The sequence below is a fragment of the Myxine glutinosa genome, chromosome 8 (assembly GCF_964187855.1).
Source record: "Myxine glutinosa chromosome 8, kmMyxGlut1.1, whole genome shotgun sequence".
NCBI lineage: Eukaryota > Metazoa > Chordata > Myxini > Myxiniformes > Myxinidae > Myxine > Myxine glutinosa.
The window spans coordinates 110,982,289-111,007,758 of NC_136268.1; the positions used below are offsets into that span (position 1 = coordinate 110,982,289).

The 25,470-nt window shown below is 45.9% G+C and overlaps 1 protein-coding gene across 1 annotated transcript in view; it reads left to right on the forward strand.

The window, feature by feature from the left end:
• The window catches only part of ERCC6 (ERCC excision repair 6, chromatin remodeling factor), a 64,045-nt gene that overhangs the window by 29,900 nt on the left and 8,675 nt on the right, over positions 1-25,470 (forward strand). The window contains exons 16-20 of the mRNA XM_068125105.2: positions 3,904-3,999; positions 4,138-4,356; positions 4,590-4,700; positions 7,542-7,661; positions 10,158-10,252. Coding sequence (XP_067981206.2) covers positions 3,904-3,999; positions 4,138-4,356; positions 4,590-4,700; positions 7,542-7,661; positions 10,158-10,252 — 641 coding nt within the window. The remainder of the gene's footprint in view (positions 1-3,903; positions 4,000-4,137; positions 4,357-4,589; positions 4,701-7,541; positions 7,662-10,157; positions 10,253-25,470) is intronic.

Below are 25,470 nucleotides of genomic sequence, written 5' to 3' on the forward strand. Positions count from 1 at the left end.
TGCAAGAGAAAACTTGATCGAAGATTGCAGCAAAGGATTGTTCGAATGTTGGAGAAAGCACCTCGATCATTTGCCAAACAGATTCAAGCTGACCTTCAGACACAAGGTACGACAGTTTCTTTCAACTCACACCATCCGTTGCCAACTCGATGAAAGGGGGTTCTATGGTAGGAGACCCAGGCTGAGAGAGAGACAAAAGAAAGCCTGACTGGAGTTTTCCAAAATACACCGAAACAAGCCAAAATCCTTCTGGGAGAATATTCCGTGGACACATCAGACCAAATTAGAGTTTTTTGGTGAAGCACATCATCTCTATGTTTACAGAAAACAAAATGAAGCCTTCGAAGAAAAGAACACCTTCCCTACAGCCAAACATGGAGGAGGTTCAGTGATGTTTTGGGGTTGCTGTGCTGCCTTTGGCACTGGGTGCCTTGAATGTGTGCATGGCATCATGAAATCAGGAGATTACAAGACATTTTGGAGCGCAATGTTCAACCCAGTGTCAGAAATCTGGGTCTCCGTCTAAGGTCATGGGTCTTGCAGCAGGACAATGACCCCAAACACACTTCAAAAAGTACCCAGGCATGGTTCAAGACAAAACGCTGGACTGTTCTGAAGTGGCCAGCAATGAGTCCAGATCTAAATCCCATTGAACACCTGTGGGGAGATCTGAAAACAGCAGTTGGGAGAAGGCACCCTTCAAATCTGGGAGAACTGGAGCAGTTTGCACAAGAAGAGTGGGTCAAACTCCCATTCATGGCTATAGGAAGCGCTTGACTGCAGTTATTTTGTCCAAAGGCTGTGCTACCAAATATTAAGTCGAGGGTGTCTATAATTTTGTCAATGCCATTTCTTTTTATTTCCTGATTTAAAAGGATATATTAAGTTCTGAATCAAAAACAAAGGTTCTGTAATATTAACAGTGAAATAAAGAATTGTGGAGACCAAATACTTTTGTCGATTTAAACGTATTTTTAGAGAAAATTGTGAGTTATTTGAAAAAAGTGCAAGGGTGCCAATATTTTTGGCCACGACTGTGGAGTACAGTAGATCTTCACTCAGTTCTGTAAGTAAAACTTACCTCACAGATGTCGGGATTCCTCCAAATTTCTTTATTTGGTGTTATAAACAGCATTATCGACTGTTTAAAAAACTAATCATACGTGTTTGTGGTTTATAATATTTTTTACATCTGGTAGAGGACGTTGGGCCGTTGCTCCCACGAAAACGCCATGATAAGCTATTTATAAACGTTGACTCGACGTTTGTTCAAGGAGGATAAACCCCTTGGGGAGGTGGGATATTATTGGTATTAATTTTGTTTTGTAATATCATTAATATTATGCTATTATCATTAGTTTTGTTATTAGAAGCGGCCTTGGAAAAACGCCACAATAAAGCTAACTTAACATGGATGTGCACCTAAACACGCAACCCCCATTGGCGGCAATGGCGGGGGAAACCCGCTTAGGGGAGAAAACCCCCTTAGGGATGGGGGCAAATGAATGTGCTACAACCTTTATTTTGTAACCCTTAGTCATCCTGTCAAGTTTGGTTGAGATTGGTTAAGTGTTGACGGAATGTATCACGGTCAAAAAATCATCAGACAGACAGATACCCAGGGGACCAAACCAGTTTTTTTTTTGGAAAAACACACATGGCGTGCTGTAAAAGGTTGACTGCCAAAAATCATATCTATATATCTTTAGGAACAAAATATGGACAACCTTGCCAACAAGCTACTGGAAATCTGTAGGAAGCCTCTATACAACATGACCCTATACGCGAATACGGTGCCTTTAGCCATGATCAGCCATTATGGTTTTATCCAGGTTCCTTGAGCAATGATGAAGGAAAAACTTATTTTTGTTTGGTTTGTGAATGTAACATGAGAAGACGCAATTCTGTGGTGCTGTTAGTTATCACTTTCTGATTCACTGCTGCTGTCAAAGGTGGTAGTGTAGTGGGCACGGCTGCACTTCTTTTTCGAAACCTGACAGCGGCAGCCTGTATAACAGGCAATATTCTTCTTCCCACATGAGCAGTTTGTGTTGCAGCCCTTGGTGCAGCCACAGGAGATCGTCTGCATCATCTGATGTGGCCAGGTCGGATGTGTGGATTGCACTGGTACCAGCTTTCCGTCATCCACGACCCACCCATAGTCCTCACATGGTTCGACACTCGGCTTGCAAATGTGAGCACTCTTTACGATTGCAGTCGCCAACGCCGCACGTTTGAGATGTTGTTGGAATGCGTTCTCTGTGGGTGGTAGTAGCTTCAGCAGAGTTGACCTGTTGTTTCGGAAGTTGTGAACTCGGAACTTTCCAAGGTCTGAGCCCTCGAAGTTATCACCCTTGTTGGTATATACAGCGACCACGAGCTTCTTTGCCTGGTTGATTACATCTGCTGTGATCCGAGCGGGACCTTGATCTTCGTCTGCAAAGTCTTCCAATGCCGAGATGTCGGTTGTCTTGCTTTTATTTAGCCACACCTTCTTCCCAGTAAAGTAGGGGATAGCTCGTGATGTCTCGTCCACTCAGACTGTGAATGAAGGGCAGCCCACGGCTGCTTGCAGGTCCCAGTGCAGCAGCAATCTCATGGATTGGTGGATAGCTCTCTCGTGCAGTTTGATTCCACATTTCAGGCAAATCTTTCAGCAGCATTGCAGCATAGTACACTCATATAACAATGATATCGGTGTCATTTGAGTGGATGATCATTCGGTCCACCTCCTCGTTATGGACACTGTACACAGAGTGCAGTATGACCCTGGTATTGGTCTCTTGTTGAGTGGACTCCAAAGCAGCGACGTCTGACCTTAACCTTATAATCTGAACCTTATAGTCTGAATAAGGTGACACCTTATTTATTCAGTTATCTGCAATACTGGAGTCTCTTAATTGGTAAAAATGTGATTATTTTGTAATGGTGGCACTAATTTGCATACTAGCATGACACAGACACATGTGATCACTTTAAGAATAGTTTTATTATGATCTTTGACCCTCAAAACATGGGTCTAGACACCTTATTTGTTCAGTTATCTGCCATATTGCCTGAGATATAGTGAAACTAGATTTTTCGATAATGGCGGCACTAATTTGCATAAAAATGATACGTGGGACATTTTGACAACTTTTTAACATAGCTCATCATTTTATACACAATTTTTCCAATCTAGTAACACTGATTAGAAGTATATTTCCGGGGGGTGCATGATACCCCCCTCGTCCAACTAGACTATAGTGGTCGTGACCGGGTGTACCTATGCTGCTGCTCTGAAGACTTCAGGCTACACAAATGGACGTAATGTTAGCTTTCACAATGAACATCTATAAATTATATTTAAAAAATCCATACACCCAGGGGGCCAAATAGATTTAACACACACGGTGTGCTGTAAAAGGTGAATTTTTTTTAACATAAATATATGGTTTTCAAACACTATTTAATGACTGGCGCAATATTATGGCTTGAAACGGAACTGCAGTTGGTACAGGCTGTCATAATTACTTAGTTATGGTCTATTTGGCTTGCTAGAATTAACTTTTCCATTCGTGGGACATAGATAAACCATAATGGCTGATCGTCGCTAAAGGCACCGTATTCACGTATAGGGTCATGTTGTATAGAGGCTTCCTACAGATTTCCATTAGCTTGTTGGCAAGGTTGTCTATATACATTTTGTTCCTCAAGTTATATAGATATGATTTTTGACAGCCAACCTTTTACAGCATGCCATGTCTGTTAAACCCATTTGGCTCCCTGGGTAAGACCCCAAATTGCATATTTTAGTATGATTTTTGCTATGCTTGTGCTAGCTGTGCTAGCTCAGTTGTTCGTCCACTCTCATCTGCTCATTAAGAAATCTTCCTCTCAATATTTGGACATGTGTGACTGCAGGTGCTGTTTTGCCGCTTGACAGATGAGCAGCGATCAGTGTACCAAACGTTCCTGAACTCCCGTGAAGTATTTCGTATAATGGATGGAAATTTTCAGGTATTTGCCATAATGTGATACCTTTTGAGTTCTATGGTCCCTAAGAGAAGAAAGACTTTTTGGGACACTTGCTGTGACCGCTGTATTTGGTTGAATACTGCTTCGCTGCACTTGTTTTAATTCTGCTGTGATCCACAGGTATTCTCGGCACTCGTGGCCCTGCGGAAGATTTGCAACCACCCTGACTTGTACACAGGAGGGCCACATGCCTCGTATGATGGTGCTGTTGATGGAAGGAGTGAAGGAGACTCCTTTGGTGACTGGCGGCGTTCTGGGAAGATGCTGGTCATAGAGGCATTGTTGCATCTATGGCAACGACAAGGCCATCGCGTTTTGCTTTTTTCTCAGAGCCGACAGGTGCCACGTTCCACTCTTGAAGATATTTGATCCTGTCTGTCATGGCTTGCCTTCCTTTTTCAGATATCTTTAAAGGGGGATTGGGAAATCGCACTCAACGTAGCCTGGCAGATAGCCTGGCAGATAGCCTGGCACTGCACTCATCGTATGTCACTTACATATGATATCAGATTATTGTGTATAGTCAACGATAGACTATTAAACAGACTTTTTTGTATTTTGATTGCGAATAGATGCTAGAGATTCTGAAGGACTTTGTACAGCAGCAGGGATACACATACGTTAAGATGGATGGAACCACCAGTATTGCTTCGAGGCAACCCCTCATAAACAAGTTCAATAAGGTGAGGCATGCTCTCCCTACTCCTCGTCATTCCCACTGACCTTGGAAGGCAGAATGTCCCAAAGTGTATGTTTTCAACTGTTCTACTTGTTAAGCTCCCACGGTAGATTGTATTCACTTGCGCTAAGCCATTAAATGCTCCTCGGGAGGTGGATACGTGAGATCACCACAATAATATATTGTGATGAGAACTGCAAAATTGCAACATCTCCAATCATCACCCTATATTTTGATTTGTGTAGAAACAATGGGATAAATTGCTTTTACAACAGCCCTGGTGTTGGCTCAGCGGCTAGAGTGCCGGCTTAGGATCCTAGGATCCTGGGTTCGAATCCCGGTCGATCGCTGAATTAACGCCAGGGGGGGTTGACTCAGCCTGTCATCCTTCCGAGGTCGGCTAATTGAGCACCAGTTCACTGGTAATTCCCTGTTTGTTGTTAAAGGCGGCAAAAAGGGTTGGCGTCAGGAAGGGCATCCGGCCGTAAAACATTGCTTCAAAAAGGGGACCAAAAAACAACAACAACCACGGTTCCCGAAAAAGGCCAACCCCTGCTTTGCGGGGAAAAATGGCCTCTAAAGGTGGTTATACATGTTTTTGATTACTTTTTTCATCTTTTATTGTTTGCTGTATTTGTTATAAATGGGATGTTCAATTTCTCCAAAGAATGAATTAAGATAGCATTTACGCTACATGTTAAGCACAAGGCGGGGTTAAGCAAATGGGTCACTCTTTATCTGTCTAGGAACTACTTCATTTCATTTGAACTTTATATTTTGAATCGGAACAGTGTGGGACATTAATTTGAACCCAAACCAGCCCGTTAGCCGTACTTTGGCTTTGAATTTGGTAAATTGTATTGAATCTTGGCCCGAGTGAGCATACACACAGAGGAGTATGCTAATTGTTTGTCTCTGTCTGTCTGGCAGTCAAATAAAATTGAAAATCTGTCCAAAGAGGAAACCTAGTTTTTACGAACGTCATGAAGACACAAACAACAGGCAGGGAAAACTAATTTAACGTGTTAAGTGTTAAATATGGGGGTGTAAAGGCCGGTGCATCAATGGCGGTAAACTCCCTCCAAAAAGTCTTCTTTTTTTTTTTCTATGGCCTTTAAAACTTTTTATTTCAAATGCATTATGTACTTGAACACTAGAACACAAATCGCCTTGTTTGCACTTTCAAAAACCTCCTGTTTAGCAGTGCTTGGACAAAATATACCATTTTGACCAATCAAACTTGCGCTCACTTCTCAGCATTGGGGAATACTGAGATTCAGACAAAATTTTGGCTCGTAGGTAATATAGGTAGATTGTGCTCAAAAGCACAAAGCAAGAGTTGGAGACCCTTTCCATGCCCTTTTTCTCAAGACTGTGAAGGTAAGACTTCACTACACCAGATAGCAGAGGTGGGAAAGCAGGAGAACAAAAGTAATTGGCATATAAAAACTTATCGGGGTACATGTATGCCCTTATAAAGAGTGTTCCGAGAAGGCTAAAGTCTGAAAATTCATTTTCTTCCATGTGCAGAATATTGCCTAAATCCACCGATATTTGCATCAGAGGAAACTCTGGTTCATGCTCTCACATCGTCACACTTGGATTACTGCAACTCACCGTTAGCAGACTTATTTACCTCACTCAAGCCCTGTCCACTCAGTCAGAAGATGTCTGCCAGACTCACAGCCCAAGCTTTTAAATTTCATCATCTCACTCCACTCCTCAAAACATTTACTGGCTCTCAGTAGCCAACACCTAGATTTTAACATGCCGCACATAACCTTTTAAAGCGAGGCATACGTTGGTTCCTGACTACATTTATTTCCTAGTCTTACATTACACCTTAGCATTAAAGCTACCTTCTAACAATGGGAACCTCCTAGTAGTTCCTCGCACGAGGATGAAGACTTTTGGCAATCGAGCGACGAGCATTCATCTGATAAGTTACTTCAACCGTGGAAATATTCTTTTAAAAATTCGTACAATCGCATCACTTGTGGTTTTTAAATCGCTTCCTGAAGTATATTTTTACTTTTGCTTTTTCTTAATTTTTGTTTCCACTTTGTTTGGAAAGTGCTTTGACATTTTGCTTGTAAATGAAAACCACTATACAAGTGATTGATTGATGCCTGAGAGCAAGTATATCCTGTTGCAGGTACATCAGGTACCTATTTTACCTTGCTATTCTTGGTAGCCCTTGTTTGAAAAGCATGTTGATGGTATGTGTGTACATTGTGCTGAGAGAAGGGTAGTCAAACTCGCTAATTGGCTTGCAAGAGCATTAGTGGGACTCGAAAGTCGGATTTGAGAAAGTCGGATGGAGCTTATCTGAATGGAAAGATCGCTATGAGTGGTAGAGTTGGTTGCTGGGGCCAGTACCATGCAGCAAAGACATACACTACCACAAAAGGCATTTATGAACTTATCACTTGTTGTTAACCTGCCACTAGACTTGCAGCATTAGCTGCTGTGCTTGGATAAGGTTTATATTGTAAGGCAAGCTGAGGTTAAGGCTTGGTTCCGTGATGACTCCATTTTGGTTTTGATCCGGAATTTCACACTTTTGATAAAGATGTCTGTTTTTGTAATCAGGAGTTTTACTGTGTCTGATTTGCTCATTATTTTATTTGCCATATTTTGTTTGGCCATCATAGCTGTCTATTCAGCTTCGAGGTCAGGAATGGGGTGCCCATTTAGTCAGTCTGGTTTTGCTTTACCTTCCAACAAAGCATGATTTAGTCTTCCATACATTCCAGTCGGTCATTTTGACTTCTGGTAATGTGACAAGTATTGTTGAGATTATCAAAGTAATCAATGGAAAAGGAAAGTTGTATCTTTGTCTCAGGATGAGTCCATCTTCCTGTTCCTGCTGACGACACGTGTCGGGGGCCTCGGTGTGAATCTAACGGGAGCGGATCGTGTCATCATCTTTGACCCGGATTGGAACCCCAGCATTGATACGCAGGCATGGTTGCACTTTCCTCCTTCACTGCTTCAGTTATTTCTGAAAACTCTGAAAATGGTAGATCAGCCAAATCACGTTAGCTATGGCACTTCAGGTTAGGCAGCCAATTTAATTTTGAAAAGGAGAGAAATGTAAGGAAAGTGGAGTTGTAAGGGGTATTCAGGATGTTTCAGATGTATCACTTTTGCCTTTGAATTGTCCAGTCTGGATTTGATTCCTGAAATGACTCTTGAACTCTCAACCTGGCATTTGGAAGACTCAAAAGTATGCCATCTGTTGGATGGGACATTTTTCTGGTGACTCTTTTGCCAATGTAAAATGATTGGTACTAAGAGTGTGTGATCATCTCAAACACCCTGGCCAAATTCAAAATTCCCTCCCTGATGACTGTTGAGAAAGCATAGGTGTAATCTTTGCTAGGAAACTGCTTTGGCAGCATGGAACATACCGTCGGCTTTCAACTGCAGAAAGCAGGGGGCGGGATTGAGTAAATGGACGAAGGATGTACAGTATGAAACAAACGTTTGAGTTATTTACACTTTTGGGTGCAATTCCCCATTAAACATTTGTTGGAAATTATAAGTATGCATTATTGGTAGATAAATCATTCAAATTTCTGTGACAAGTAAATTTAATATCACATTTACCTTTAAGTATATAAAGTAAATTATGAAACTGAAAAAGTTTTATTTTTGCTATACTTTTCATATTTACATGTGCTATTAATATCCACTTACCACAAAAATAATATGCAGGAAACAGATTGTGGATTTTTATACAGTAAATAATAATAAATTATTGAAGTAATCAACACATGTTATATTAATGCGAATTACAAAAAACCCCAATAAAAGTTGCAAATTAGTGATTATGTGAAATTGTCATCAGCTTTTTTCCTTGCTTGAAAGTCTGGGTGGGTACAGAATGGCACCAAGGAAGCAACTTTCAACAGAACAGCTTGTAAAGATCCAAACTCTGCGAGAGGAAGGTCGCCTGAAAAAGAAGGTCGCCTGAAGGAAATAGAAGAAAAGTTGACGATATACAATGGTGTGAGGTATACTTCTGTAACGCCTGAAAAAAAAACTGACTCTGTCGGTACAAGATAAGAAAGGCCAGGAAGACTCAGAATAATCTTTTCAAAGAAAAGCAGCTTGAAGTAGCTCAGCATGTATGACATAAGAAAATCAAGTCAACATCTGATAAATTAAATGAGAGCAGGTGCTGTATGAACGTTAATATCTCATCCAGCACTACGCAGAAGACAGCAGGTCTGCATGGCAGAGTTTCAGCAAATAAATCACTGTTGAGGCCACAGAATAAGCTAAAAAGACTGAAATTTCCTAAAAAAATTAAAATCAATGGAACGTCAACAAAAGAGAAGTACAAGCAGATACTGCAGCACCATGCAGTTCCAAGTGGAAATCGCTTAATTGGAAGAAGATTCCTTTTCCACCAACATAATGATCCAAAATACACTTCCAATATTTGGAGAACAAGGTTGCAGCTGGTGTGGTTCAAGTGTTGGAATGGCCATCCCAGAGTCTGGACATGACTCACATCGAGGCCATATGGGATTACCTGGAAACAGGGAAGCAAAAGGGGGGTCCCAACAAACTACGGAACGGTGGAATATACTGCAGGATATTTGGCACAATATTCATGCAAGAGTGCTTAATTTGTATACAGGAAGCATAGGTGAACGGATCATGGCACTCAAGAAGGCAAAGGACGGACACAAAGTATTGACTGATTCTATAAAATGACCTGCGTGACCGTTTCAAAATCAATCTTACCACAATAAACTGGTCAGGTCAGTCTTTTGGGACTGCCACTGGTAACATGTAACCCATTGCTACCTGCCGCATGGTCGGGTTGTCGGCGACTAAACTGACACCTCTACTGGATTTGCTAGTGGGGAGGGTGACTGTGACACCCTGCCAGGACTAGAAACAACACCTGGCAATGGGCAGATGAGCTTCCTTAGGGAGCCAACGGCCATCCAGTAAGGAGATGGTGTCCCCTAAAAAAATACCCATCCAGTTTGGACCGGTTCAAGTCATACCAAAGACTTTACAATGGTACGTGCTGCTTCTTTGCTTCAAAAGGATCGAGCACGGGCAATCCCCATTGGTTGGCATCCATGGAGCGGAGGAAATTCTCCAATGAGTATGGTGAGAAAAGCGGCGCCATTGTTATGACGTCGCTGGTACCCAGAGTATCCTGGGAGGTGACGGTAATGACGGCACTTCACCCAAGCTGTGTGTGTGTGTGTGTGTGTGTGTGTGTGTGTGTGTGTGTGTGTGTGTGCGTGCGCGTGCGTGCGTGTGTGTGTGTGTGTGTGTGTGTGTGTGTGTGTGTGTGAGTGTGAGACAGTCAGCCAGCTCTATTACGAGCCTTTACCCTAGTATAAAAATTTTAAAAACCTTCAACTTTGAGGGAGGGGGGAAGGGGTCTTCATTTCTTTGATCTCTCACTTCTGTGCCCTATTCTTTTCAGGCGAGAGAGCGAGCTTGGCGAATCGGACAGACTAGGCAGGTAACTATCTACCGCCTGCTCACCGCTGGTACCATTGAGGAAAAAATCTACCACAGGTGAGAGTAACCTTTTTCACATCATGTATACACGGATCTGCACACACACACACACACACAATATACACTCACGCACGCATATATATGTATAGATATACACTCACACATATGCATATACAGAATAAATAGTGCCTTCAGAAAGTATTTACACCCCTTGACTTTTTTTGCATTTTGTTGTGGTACAGCATGGACGAAGGATGTACAGTATGAAACAAACGTTTGAGTTACGAAACAAACGTATTTAAATGGATTAAATAGAGACTTTTGTCACTGATCTACACAACATACCACATAATGTCAGTGTATTTTTTTTTTTTTTTTTTAATGAATTTAAAATGCAATACATAAATATTTAATTTACATAAGTATTCAACCCCCTAAGTGAATGCTTCGTAGAAGCACCTTAGGCAGTGATCACAGCTACGAGGCATCTTGGGAATGTCTGTATCAGCTTTGCACATATGGATTTGGAGAGTTTCTCCCATTCTTCCTTGCAGTTTTGCTCAAGCTCTATCAAGTTGGATGGGAAGCGTCGGTGAACAGCAATCTTCAAATCTTTCCACAGATTCTCAATGGGGTTCTAGTCTGGGCTTTGGCTGGGCTATTCAAAGACTTTCATGTTCTAGTTCTGAAAGCATTCCAGTGTTGCTTTTGGGTCATTGTCCTGTTGTATGTATGCTTCAGTACATACATACAACAGGATGTATAACAAGCATTCCAGTGGCTGTATGCTTGGGGTCATTGTCCTGTTGGAACTTAGATCTTCGCCTCAGTCTCAGGTCTTTTGCACTATGAAGCAGGTTCTCCTTAAGAATTTGCCTGTATTTGTCTCCATTCATTGTTCCCTCTATCCTTAAAAGTCAACTGTGGGACCTGATATAGAAAAGTGTGTTTCTTTATAAATCATGTCCAATCGATTGAATTGGCCACAGGGGGACTCCACTCAAGTTGTAGAGACATCTCAAGGATGATCAAAGGAAAATGGATGCAACTGAGCTCAATTTGAAGTGTCATAGCAAAGGGGTTGAATACATATTGATTCAAGACATTTCAGCAATCAATTTTTAATGAGCCTGTAAAAATTGGGGGAAAAAAATGCACTTTGACATTATGGGGAGGTGTGTAGATCGGTGACAAAAAATCTCAATGTAATCCATCTCAAATTCAGGCTGTAACGCACGAAAATGTGAAAGTCAAGGGGTGTGAATACTTTCTGAAGGCAGAACAAAACATACTCACCTTTTAACTCCTGAAGAATTTTAGTCACGGCAGATGTTACATTCCTCTACGCTAATATTCCACATTTAGAAGGCATGTCTGCATGCCGCAGAGCACTGGATACACGACAAGTCCCAATCCCACCTACCCAAGACCTTATGCGCCTATTGGAACTGATGTTCTAATTGAATAATTTCCAATTCAACGGACGACATTACATTCAAACTCAGGGTACCGCTATGGGTACCCCTGTTGCACTATCGTACGCCAACATCTTTACGGGAATGATGGAAGCTAAAATCTATGCACACCCTCATCACTGCAACTTGGAAAAATCCTGGATACGTTATATTGATGACATACAGTTTATCTGGTCAAAATGCCATCACCTCCTATATGGACTGTAAATCTACATGGATAATTTATTGTTGCGGATCTCCCAAAGCCCGTTTTCGTTACAATGGGGGGATTAAACCCCTTTTTTCCCCCTGGGTCTTCGGGTCCGCGAGACCGAATCGCCACTTCCGGGCAAACGTGAAAAAGGGTTTCGGGACATTTGCACGTACCTTTGGTACCCACGCTGCCACGAAAGCGGGGATCGAGCCTCGCACGAGCCACGCTTAATCGAGTACGCCCAAGCAGAATGCGTATCACGTGACTTGTGCTGTTACTTTTATTGGAACCCGATTCGAGCGGTTTTATTCGTACCATGCGAAGCCAATGATGGAAGGGACAGGACGGTCAAATCAGAGGAAGAACATAATTTATTATTATTTACAATGATAATGATGAAGGAAAGGGGGACACAGAGCAGAAGCTTAACCAGTTTAACTTATCCCCAGACAAATGGGCCCACTCACACACACGGGGAGATGGAGGAAGAGAGGTTTGCGCGCCAAGCGCGCTTAGCCGTCAGTCGCCCCGAAGCAGCTCGCCCGGCGTGGCTCTCCGATGTTCACGGCACGTATCCAGGCGAAGGCAGGCAGGAGGAAATCCTCGCGGCACGTATGCAGGCAAAGGCAGGCAGGAGGAAATCGCGCGTCTGAGGCCCGGCGTGGGTCGTCCTTTCGAGTGCGCGATTAATACAGCGCAGAGCATGGGGAACGGGGGAAAGTTCACGTACAATAGGCAATTTGATTCCTCGTTCTGCAGCTCCACTCGCGTTCTCTTCTGCCTTCTGCGTTCTGCGTTCTGGCTCACGCGCGTCCTGCTGCTGTTCTTTTTAATGGGCTCGGAGCAGGACCTCATATGGCACCTCCCCGATCTTCCCCGAATGTTCCAAGCCCCGCCTCCTGCCGCAGTGGTAAGCCACTCCCTTCGAGCCCTGATTGGCGGCTCGTTGCTTACTGGCCACTCCCCCTGCAGCTAGTCCCTTCGGCCTCAGCAGACTTGCCCAGGCCTGCCGCGTGGCATCCCAGCGCCAAACCAAAAGCACCAAAGCAAAGCGCCAAAAGGACACCTAATCTCACTGGCCTACTCAATGCAAAACTAAACACAGGAATGGACCACTTACATTCACTAAGAAATAACTGAACTAAGCGAGGCTACATGTTGTGGTAACTAAGTAAGAGGGGGAATTGACCTTTATTCCAAAACCGCAACAATATCTAATCACTTGTCAAAAGTGCACCAAACGATATGTTGTAAAAACATGAAAACACACTCTAGACAGGCTTTAATAACACACGGTCAGAGATCAGTAACTTTCACAACAATCAGGGCAAATCTCTACCTTACACTGTACATTTTAATCAACCGGATCACTCTATAAACGATATTCAAATCTCTACCATCGAATCTGCAAATCGATCACACACCACAATTCTGAGACGTGAGTCATTTTGGATACACAAACTTCAGACAAAGTTCCCTCATGGCATAAATGTTGACGATTCATGGATGTTCCAACTCATTCATTCCACCTCAACTCATTCACTTCATTTTTTTTATTTAAAAAAACATCGCTTTCACCTTTACGTGTCATTAACAAATGTAGGCAGTATATGTATATGAATATAAACAGTATATGAATATGTGCATGTATGTGTTTATATATGTAGGCGTGTACTATATCAACTGTAAACTCACTCGCTGAGGAAGGTGAGAGCCGTTAACGGAACTTCTCTCCTTTTTGTACATTTTATTTACATATTAATATCATACCAATGTCTTGTATGCATACCTGCTGTTCTTGTAGACTGAGAAGGCTTATTTGGCCGAGAGCTTGTCGAAAATATAATATCGTCGTGAATCTACATCCATAGCTTATTTAATTTCTTCCGAATATATATATATATATATATATATATATATATATATATATATATATATATATATATATATATATATATATATATATATATATATATATATATATGTATGTATATATGTATGTATATATGTATATATGTATATATGTATATATGTATATATGTATATATATATATATTATATATATATATATATATATATATATATATATATATATATATATATATATATATATATATATATATTGTTACAGACGCGGTTTTGGATGTTAGTTTACCGAGCGGTTTGGTATGACCGCGTCTGCACAGTTTACCCGATTATACTCGAACGTTGGCCGAGTCGCGCTACGCTAGATCAATGAAGGAAAGGACACAACGGCTAGGTTAAATGACACGACACCAGGGGTACAGTTCTCAAGACCTCCGGAGGAGGTTATAATATTTGTATGCAGAACGTTGAGATTACACTGACAAGAGGTACAACATAGAAAGGTGGGCACTTAATCACGGTCTTATAGTAGCCCTGACAGACCACAGATAAACAGGACAAGGCTGACTCACACAGGGATTGATGGCAAGGAAGGGCAGGTAGTCGATGGATAGCACAAGGTGCACCTTGGCTCAGGGACAGGATCAAGCGCGGTCCAAAAGATGCAGGGAGGTTTCTCAGCGCTCGGAGGTGGCGACTTCTCTTTCCAAGCTGGGGGCGCATCTCCCGTCACCTCCGGTAAGTCGCTGCGTATATCCAGCGGGGAGTGACACGCCCTCGGCTCGTTAGCTCCGCCCCAGATGGAATCGGCCCGCCGCTTCTTATTGGGTGTGGGGGGTTACCGGGCTCCGCCCTTGACGAGGGGCTGACAGTCAGCCCCTTCGTGGTAACCCCGTCGGAGCACATGGGCAATGGCGGCCAACCAAGCCGGAGTGAGGACGCACACTCCCCGCGCCGTCGCCGCGCCGCCCCCCTCTGTTGTTGTAGTTGTTGTTGTAGTTCCACGAGATGATGGGAGGATGCGGAGATGAGGTTGTGGGGAGGTATTGGGAGGTCCTAAACTCACTACTGGTGCCATACAATCACATTCTGGTGCAACGAAGAGTCAGAATTAATGGAAACGAGTCCTTAACTGACATAGACTAAGAATAACTAGCAAGATGTCCTATAGTTGTCTACGTGAGATGCGGTGAACCTGGGCACGACATTTAATGGGGGAAAAAGGGGAAGGTCGGTTCTACCGAGTGTTGTTTACAGACAATGGGACTAGGGAATGGGGGATTGGGGATAGTTGGGGAGTATTGGGGAAATAGGGGAATATTTACAAGCGGATATGGATGGAGGCCAAATCCCATATCCGCAACATTGCACCCTTCTCTACCTCGGGGCGTCCCGACCCGATAAATCTTTACCTACGTTAGTGTGGCACTCAGATGTAGTTCCCTCTACTATTAACTCTACCCTGAGTGCGACAGTTTTACAGATGTTCACAAATGAGTAAATATGTCCCCCTGCGACGTTGCACCCTTCTCCTCACAGAAACACACCCACAGGATAACCGAATCGCGGAAAGAATTCTCAAACTAAACATACAGCCGGTAGGGAGCATTATTTACACAAGACTACGCTGATATTTACACTACGATCCAGGACCTGGTTTTGGAGGAACACATGCAGATGTTATGCATAGAGAGAGCACGCATGCCAGCATCGATACACCAACCCACGAGTGCTCTGTGGCCCTACGGCCTTTAATAATGTGCAGAGCACCCCATCCAAGCACCAACAGCACCACCCCATAACACAGTCAGCACCATCCGGTGCACCAATAAAATGTTCAACGTCACCGGTGGTGTCGCAGCCGGCCGATGTTCTGCCGCTGGTCTTGCCTTCATATGGTGCACTTGGCCTTCTTGCTTCCTTAGAAAATAACGAAAGGCGCCAACTGCGTCCATTTCTTTATTGTGGCCGTCAGGGGGCCAACTATTAGTGGTTCACCTGTTTGGCATAGGTGCCACGTTGACCCAGAGGTCCATCAATGGGTGGTGCTTGGCCGCAAAAGAACTGCGGTCCATGGTGGGCGGCCACAAACATTGCGGTCCATATGGTGTATCGATCCAGGCAGCAAGCAGCGAAAGTACAGGCCCACAACTGCGGAGCCAGCACCTCTCTCTCCTCTCTCTCTGCCCCAAAGCCAGATCCTCGGAGGTGGGAGACAAAAGAAAAGACAAGTGAGTAAGGTGGTAAGGGCGCAAAAGTGCACGCAATATAAGGTAATGCACACTGGGGGCACATGGGAACCAGGTGAGACAGGTACGTTCCTACCATACGCCCCCCCCCCCCCCACCAGGTAACCTACATGGCCCCTCCCTTACCCCTTACTGTATCCACAAAACACAACACTGCCCATAAACATCTACTTTACAAATCGACAAACGTCCCTACTGTCTTCCCCGTTCCTCCCATAAACCAAATTCGTCTTCTCTCCCTCCTAACCAATCAAATTTGCCATTTCCAACTCTCATCAAAAATTTGCCATCTCCAACTCAACATCATAATTTGCCATCACCAATTCATCATCAGTCCCTCCTAAGGAGGGAGAGATGGAATCACCCCAATGTCTCATCCACGTCGTGATGCGTCTCACAAATCCAACAGCAATTCTCACTTCCTGCACACGGAACAAAGAAAACACAGGTGTGGAGTCATCATCATCACCTCAGGTAAGTGGCTGCGTATGGTGCGACAGGTTCATCAATCCTAACTATTTCCTAAATGACTTTAACAACTTTACACTACCCGGGGTCTTTCTCCTGCCAAACCATTGGCCCTCTTACACTATGGGTTCTAAAAACCAATTCCCATTGACCAAACTGTGGTGCTTTTCAATTTGGGGTCTCACTCCCCCGATTCATCTCCCGGTGCCCTCGCACAATTTCTGGGCTGCGACGTGTAGCTCTCCCAACAGGTCTACCCACCTGCACACCTCCACCACTGCAGTTGCCTCCGAGCTTACCTGCTCCTTACCCTAACCTAACTACCTGGGGAAGGCCCTCTGGCGCTCTCCCCACTCGGTGCCCTCTCTGGCACTGGGCTACCCGATCCACACCCGGGATCCTCAGGCACCCACTGACACTAACGGCTCCCAGAGCCCACCTGCGGCCTCACCTGGCCGACATCCTCACAGTGGTGGAGTGCCCAACCAACTACACACACTAACAGGCTACACGCCCAGCCATTTCCACAACACTAATGCACCCATCCACAATACCATTCTGCAACCGCACCACAAATGCCAATATCCAACCACAATTTACCTATACCCTCTACCTAACACTTACACTACCCGCCCCGGGTATCCGTGATGGGGGTCCACTCTTCCCCCATTCACACCTTCGCACCATGCACACCACTCCGTACCACTTACTCCAACTCTCTCCACACCAGTCATTCTCTGCTCCATATATTCCACACACCTGCACTTGCACACCTGTGCTCTCACTCTTGGTGCCACCTGCACCCTTCTCTCCCCAAGCGCATTCGCGCTGATCCACCACCCTCACTACTCATCCACTGCTCCACACACCTGTCCAGTTGCACACCTGTGCAATCACACCTGTTCAATTCTCACACACACGGCATCATCTCAGCTAACTACTCCCTTCTGAAACTTGCGCTTCCCAGTCGTCCCTTTAAACTATTGCGCTCCCACGTCATTATCATCCACACTAATCTACCTGCGTCCCCACTACAGGTATCAGTCACTAACTAAACTTAACGTTACCTAATGTCATCTTCTAGGTCCCTATCAATATCCTAACCCACCCGGGCTAGTTTTCACTGCCATACACCCCATAAACTATAGCGCATTTGCCCCACTATGGGAAGGGTGGCAGGGATGCCACCCTTACCCACCGGGCCCATCGCTCACTACCAATTTTGCACATCAAATTTCAACAAATCAAAAATTTGCCAATCACTACCCATCATCTGCCAATCACTTCTGCCAATCCTTTGCCAATCATCAAATTTTGTTTTTCTCTAATTTCGGGGCCAAAACACTAACCTCATCACCCAGTCTACTCACTAATGCCTCTCGGTGCGCCAATTCCTGTCCAAAGCCCGGCTTCGTAAAGCCGAGCAATGAATGCGGGTTGTTTGGTGCCAGCGGCTGGATACGTCCCGCACTCGGTGCAGGGAAGGAGGTTTACCCGGGCCGAGATCCCACGCACCATCTCGGCACGGAGCCATCCCATGGCCCGATCTCGACCTGCCGGAATGCCTCAACAAAAAGTGGTCGCCATGACGACCCTTCCTATCCAGCTGCCCGCTCCGCCTAGTGGAGCACGGACACAGCCGTTCAAAGCGAGGCCCGGCACGCACCGAGGGCCCGCTTCGGCTAAAAGTCGCTCTAACCTCTAACCCGGTTACCTTTGATGCCTCACCTGCATGCTTACACCCCGCAGCCCGTTCCTTGCTCACACATGCAGCCGTTTCCATGCTCCTCGTACCTTCCCTTACACACCTCGGTACACTCATTCCGCTCACCGACTTGGTCACACACCTGACCACCGAACACCTTGGCACACATTCGTCGCTCGCACACCTCACCAACACACCTCTTCGCGCCCCCTCCTCGGTCACCTCCTCTGTGACAATCACAGGTGTGCTCTCACTCGCACACCCCACCACGTGCCTCACTACCAATTCCAGCGTGCATTCCCACTCACGCTCTACCATTCCAGGTGTGCATCCTTTCTCACCTGTCACAACCAACTCACGCTCCTTGTCACTCTCACTACTCTCACCTCCATTCTTGACAGTGCACTCACCCTTACTCTTGACAGCGCACTCTTTCCTCATGCACCCGTCCGTTACACACCTCTCTCGCACACACTCTTGCGCACACTCTCCCGTCACACCCTCTGTAACACTTACCACAGGCGTGCATTCTTCCTTGCCTTTGACAGCGCACTCTTTCCCCATGCACCTGTCCGTCACACACCTTTCTCGCGCACACTCTTGCGCATACTCTCCCGTCACACCCTCTGTAACACTTACCACACCGCGCTTCCATGTGCTCCCTCGCACACGCGCTACGACCGACTCACTCTCGCCAGCACCCTCACTCCTTGGCACGCACTTTTTCCTCACACACCCCAGAGTCGGACTTTCTCGCGCACCTCCTTTTTCGCACACCAGACCTGTCGCACACTTCACCAACGGCCTCTCACGAACACCCGGGTCCATCTCGACCCCCAAGCTTCTTAAATCACCTGGCGCATCATACGCACGACCATATTGGTCACCACTTACACCGGGTCCTCTTCCTCTTCGCTTCTCCTCCATCACCTGCGAATCCCTCATCCGGTTAATGAGCACATCATCACGATCCAAACACAGACTTTGGACCAATTCTTTTATCTCCTCTTTTATCTCTTTCTTATCCTCTCTCCGTCGCTTCTTAATTTCGCTCACCCCTTCTGCCACTTCTTCTAATTTCTGCTTCACCTCTTTTATGTCCCGGTACGTCTCCTCAAGCTCGTCCTCTAAGGCTACCTTGACCGTTTCCATGTGCGTCCTCACCTGCCGGTCCTTCGTCTCCATTACCTCTATCACCTCGTCCAACCTCGTTGTCAGTCCCTCACGTACCATCTGACATTCCCTCTTCGTCGCTACCAAGTTATTTTTTAGGTCATTTTGTGTCGCTTTTAACCCTCCTATTACCGCTGTGTTCTTCTTTACCTGCTCCACTAACTCAGTCTGTCCCACCGTCAGCTGTTCCACCTCCTGCGTCAGGTCCTCTATGCCCCCTTGCAATTTTACAGTCCCCTTTCTCACCTCCTTCTCCATGTGCTCCTTACAGTGCCTCACCTCCTCGCGCACTCCTCCAACCTCCTCACTCACCCCTCTTCTGATCTCTTCTCCCATCACTTGCATCTCCTGCCCAGATGCCACCCTCATCTGCTCCATTTCCTCCCTGTGAGCATCCAGTTAATTTCTACCCCCATTCTGACCCCCTCTATCTGCTGCCCCATTTGTTTAACTTCCCTTTCCGCTTGGTCCCTCATGTCCCTCAATTTGCCTTCCATACTGTTTCTAACCCCTCTAACCCCTTTTGCATCCCTTCCATTTGATTCTCTTGAGCGGCCATTCTGTTTTCTACCCCCATTAACCCCTCCTGTATTTCCCCTAATCTATTGTCTAATCCCTCTATTCTACTCCCTAACCCTCCGATCTGGGCCCCCATGTCATCCCTCAATTTCTCGCTATTGGACCCCATTACCCCCATTTGGTTTCCCATTACCCACATTTGGCCCTGCAATCGCTCACTATCAGCCCTCATTTGCTCACTATTCTGGGCCATAAGGGCCTTCATTTGTATTAAAAACAGGTTCAAATCCACCGGTGGCGCTACCACGGTCGCGGGCGTGGTCGCCGTGGCTATGTGCGAGGCGCCATTTTGCGCGCCCGCAACCTCGTGCGCCAGCACGCCATTTTGCGATTCTGCTACCCTCACTGCTTCGCTCTCCTCTTGTCCCTCATTTTGGTCCTGGATCGACCCTGCCTCACTCTCTTCTACCGGACCCCAGCCGTCTTGGTCTGCCATAGCGCGACTTTCAAAATTCGGGTTTTTTTTTTTTTTTTGTAAAACACAATTAAATTTCGCTGTTATAATTTCGAGCGCGTGAAACGCGCTCCGGATCGAATCCCACTTCCCGACACCAAATGTTACCCTAATGGTACAATTGGTGTTCCAAAATTTGGGCCTAACAAATTTAGTCCCAGGTCCGAATCCAACTCCTCGACACCAAATGTTACAGACGCGGTTTTGGATGTTAGTTTACCGAGCGGTTTGGTATGACCGCGTCTGCACAGTTTACCCGATTATACTCGAACGTTGGCCGAGTCGCGCTACGCTAGATCAATGAAGGAAAGGACACAACGGCTAGGTTAAATGACACGACACCAGGGGTACAGTTCTCAAGACCTCCGGAGGAGGTTATAATATTTGTATGCAGAACGTTGAGATTACACTGGCAAGAGGTACAACATAGAAAGGTGGGCACTTAATCACGGTCTTATAGTAGCCCCGACAGACCACAGATAAACAGGACAAGGCTGACTCACACAGGGATTGATGGCAAGGAAGGGCAGGTAGTCGATGGATAGCACAAGGTGCACCTTGGCTCAGGGACAGGATCAAGCGCGGTCCAAAAGATGCAGGGAGGTTTCTCAGCGCTCGGAGGTGGCGACTTCTCTTTCCAAGCTGGGGGCGCATCTCCCGTCACCTCCGGTAAGTCGCTGCGTATATCCAGCGGGGAGTGACACGCCCTCGGCTCGTTAGCTCCGCCCCAGATGGAATCGGCCCGCCGCTTCTTATTGGGTGCGGGGGGTTACCGGGCTCCGCCCTTGACGAGGGGCTGACATTCAGCCCCTTCGTGGTAACCCCGTCGGAGCACATGGGCAATGGCGGCCAACCAAGCCGGAGTGAGGACGCACACTCCCCGCGCCGTCGCCGCGCCGCCCCCCTCTGTTGTTGTAGTTGTTGTTGTAGTTCCACGAGATGATGGGAGGATGCGGAGATGAGGTTGTGGGGAGGTATTGGGAGGTCCTAAACTCACTACTGGTGCCATACAATCACATTCTGGTGCAACGAAGAGTCAGAATTAATGGAAACGAGTCCTTAACTGACATAGACTAAGAATAACTAGCAAGATGTCCTATAGTTGTCTACGTGAGATGCGGTGAACCTGGGCACGACATTTAATGGGGGAAAAAGGGGAAGGTCGGTTCTACCGAGTGTTGTTTACAGACAATGGGACTAGGGAATGGGGGATTGGGGATAGTTGGGGAGTATTGGGGAAATAGGGGAATATTTACAAGCGGATATGGATGGAGGCCAAATCCCATATCCGCAACAATATATATATATATATATATATATATATATATATATATATATATATATATATATATATATATATATATATATATATATATAATATATATATATATATACTGAAACGCAAAAGAAACTTACCACCTTTGAAACCTTTAAATATCAACAATAACACTGCGTGTAGTAAATGTGTGAACTTATTTGTGGACAATAGTGTCCTCACTGTCAGACAAAACGGTCACGGATGGTCACTTGAACCTTCAATGGTCACTTCATAGCACAGCTGTTGAACAGCCCTTTTGACTGTCAGTGATTAGCCAAGGGGTACGGGATGGTTTTAATGAGCTGCACGTGATGTCTTGATATTGGCTTTAAAAAGGCCAGTGCAAAATGGGCATTTTGACCGAAACATTTGACCATTTTGACCAACTTCAAAAAGACCGAAAACGCAAAAGAAACTTACCACTTGTTTGAAATGTAATAAAATTGTAACAGTTCAAAATAAAACAAACCAACAATTGCTAATTGAAACATTGGCATTTTATTGATGACATGTCAAGTTTTTGACCAAGATACACGATCTCATCAGTTTGTTCTACAGTACAGAACAGCACAGGGTGCAATGTCAGTCCCCTTTCAATAGCGTGTGTGGCCACCATTGTTTTGGATACAGGCAGTGCATCGTCGGCGTATACTGCCTACCAGTCTTTGGATGGATTGCTGCTGGATTCTGTCCCACTCAGTCCTCAATGTCTGAAGCAGCTCTGCCTGTGTCCTGGCCCTGCCAACTACGCGTCTACCAAGCTCATCCCACAGGTGCTCTATGGGATTCAGGTCAGGGGAGAGTGCAGGCCACTGCATGGTGTTGATGTTCTCGCCTTGGAGAAATGCAGTGGTAAAGCGAGCAGCATGGGGACGAGCGTTGTCATGCTGAAAGGTTCTCAGTTCTGGGTGGTCTAGCAGGAATGGCAGCAGATGAGGTCGCAGGATGTTATCCACATACCGCTGGGCATTAAGATTCCCATCCACAACCACCAGTGGCGTCCTGTACCGGCCTGATATGGCGGCCCACACCATCACACTTGGGCCACCCCACCTGTTGGCTTGACGCACGCAACAATCGGCATATCGCTCGCCAGGTCTTCTCCAGACACGCTCACGCCCATCAGGACTGTCCACACAGAACCTTGACTCATCGCTGAAAGCGACCTCGTTCTACTGCGCCAAGATCCACCGCTGATGCTGCTGGCACCATCTCTGTCGGTTGCGGCGATGGGCAGCCGTCATCACGGGGCCTCTGTATGGTCTTCTGGCAGTCAGACCATAGTCATGCAGTCGTCTTCGTGCAGTATCATTGGAGATCTGTGGGTTTGCACGCCCCAGAGTTTCTGCCGCAGTGCGGGATGCTGGACGGAATCGATCCCGCAGGTGACTTCGGACCATCTGCCTGTCCTGCCTTGCAGTGGTGACTCTTGGCCTCCCTGATCGAGGTCTGTCATCTGCAGAGTTGTGGAGGGTGTCTCTGTCCACCAGGGCCGATATTATCTGGTGTGAACAGCCAAGGCGACGTGCCACCTCACGGTAGCTCAGTCCGCCATGCAGCATGCCCAGGGCACGCTGCCGTTGATCCCTTGACAATCGTGGCATGTTGATTGAAATGCCCATTTTGCACTGGCCTTTTTAAAGCCAATATCAAGACATCACGTGCAGCTCATTAAAATCATCCCGTACCCCTTGGCTAATCACTGACAGTCAAAACGGCTGTTCAACAGCTGTGCTATGAAGTGACCATTGAAGGTTCAAGTGACCATCCGTTACCATTTTGTCTGACAGTGAGGACACTATTGTCCACAAATAAGTTCACACATTTACTACACGCAGTGTTATTGTTGATATTTAAAGGTTTCAAAGGTGGTAAGTTTCTTTTGCGTTTCAGTATATATATATATATACACAACAACAACATGCATTTTAAAGGCCATTTTCCCTGCTAGAGCGGGGGTTAGCCTTGCGGTCCCCATGACAATCTTCTCCATTTTGCCCTATTTTCTGCATCTCTCCTTGTTAACCCCCTTGCCCGCATTTCTTCTTCCACCATCTTTAGCCAAGTCTTTCTCGGTCTTCCCCGTCTTCTACTTCCTTCTACATTCATTTCCATCACTCTTCTCAACCAGTCACTTTCATCCTTCCTCAACACATGACCAAACCATCTCAACCTGTTCCTCTTCACAGCATCAATCACAGGCTCTATTCCCATCATCTTTCGCAATTTATCATTTGTCTTCCTCTCTCTCAACGATACTCCGCACATCCGTCGAACCATTCGCATTTCCACCCTTTCCAACCTTCGTTGCTGCTCTACGTTCATTACCCATGTCTCGCTCCCATAAATCTTAACACTTCTCACACATGCAGCATACACCTTTCCCTTCAGCTTCAACGACACTCCCCTCATCATCAGCACGCCACTCAGTTCCCGAAACTTCTTCCATGCACATCTCACTCGAGCAACCGTTGCCGAGTCTGATCCACCTTCTCCATTCAGCATGTCTCCGAGGTAGCAAAATGTTTTCACACCTTCCAGCTTCACGCCATCTCCAAGATCCAACTCAACATTTCCTCCATCTGCAGCTCCCTCTGTGCACACCTTACATTTGAATGTAGCTGCCACACTGGTTAATGACCCTCTCAGACCACTACATTTTTGATGAACCCACTCAGCGCACATTGTACACTGAATGGAGTTCACTCCGACACCCTTCCTACACACAGCACAGGGCCACTTCCCAGTTCTTTCCACCTCACCACATGCTTTACCACTTGCCATCACCTTCGTCTTTCCGATATTCACCTTCAGACCTTTTGTCTCCATACATTCCTTCCACGTGTTCATCTTTTCCTTCAGTCCATCCATACTTTCCGCAATCAACACCAGATCATCTGCATACAACAACTCCCACGGTAAACCCTCCTTTACGTTCTGAGCCAGCACCTCCATCACAGCTACAAATAGTAGTGGACTTAGTACCGACCCCTGATGCACTCCCACCTTCACCTCAAACTCACCACTGTTCCCGTCCTTCGTCCTTACAGCTGTGCGTGCTCTTTTGTACATTGCCATCACTACTCTGATCAACCATTCCTCCACTCCTAACTTCCTCAATGCCCATGTCAATACTTTGCGTGGAACCCGATCGAATGCTTTCTCCAGATCAACAAACCCAAGAAACAACTTCTTCCTCTTCTCCATGTACTTCTCCTGCAACTGCCTCACAATGAAAAGCGCGTCTGTCGTTCCTCTTCCTGGCGTGAATCCAAACTGCATTTCGGCGATCTTCACTTTTCTTCCTTAGCCTCCTCTCCAACACCCTTTCCAATACCTTCATTCCATGCTCCAATAACTTTATCGCTCGGTACGAGCCACACTCCAGAGGGTCACCTTTCCCCTTGTATAGAGGGACGAGGGTACTCAGTTCCCAATCCACTGGAATGCGGCCTTCTTTCACCACCAGATTACAGATCTCTGTCATTCTCTTCACACCCCAACTTCCTGCTGCCTTCAACATATCTCCCACAACTCCCGTCGGCCCTCCCGCTTTTGTACCCTTCATTGCTTTTATCTTGTTTGCTTTTATCTTTTATCTTGCACCGGTACACCCCGGTGTGTACCCCGGTTTGGAATAGGTACACCATATCCCTGCGTGTCGTAAGAGGCGACTAAAAGGGTTGGCGCCAGGAAGGGCATCCGGCCATAAAAACATTGCCTCAAAAAAGAGAACCATGACAATTACGACTACATATGGGCAGGGTACAGCCCGAAGTACCCCGTGGGGTACCC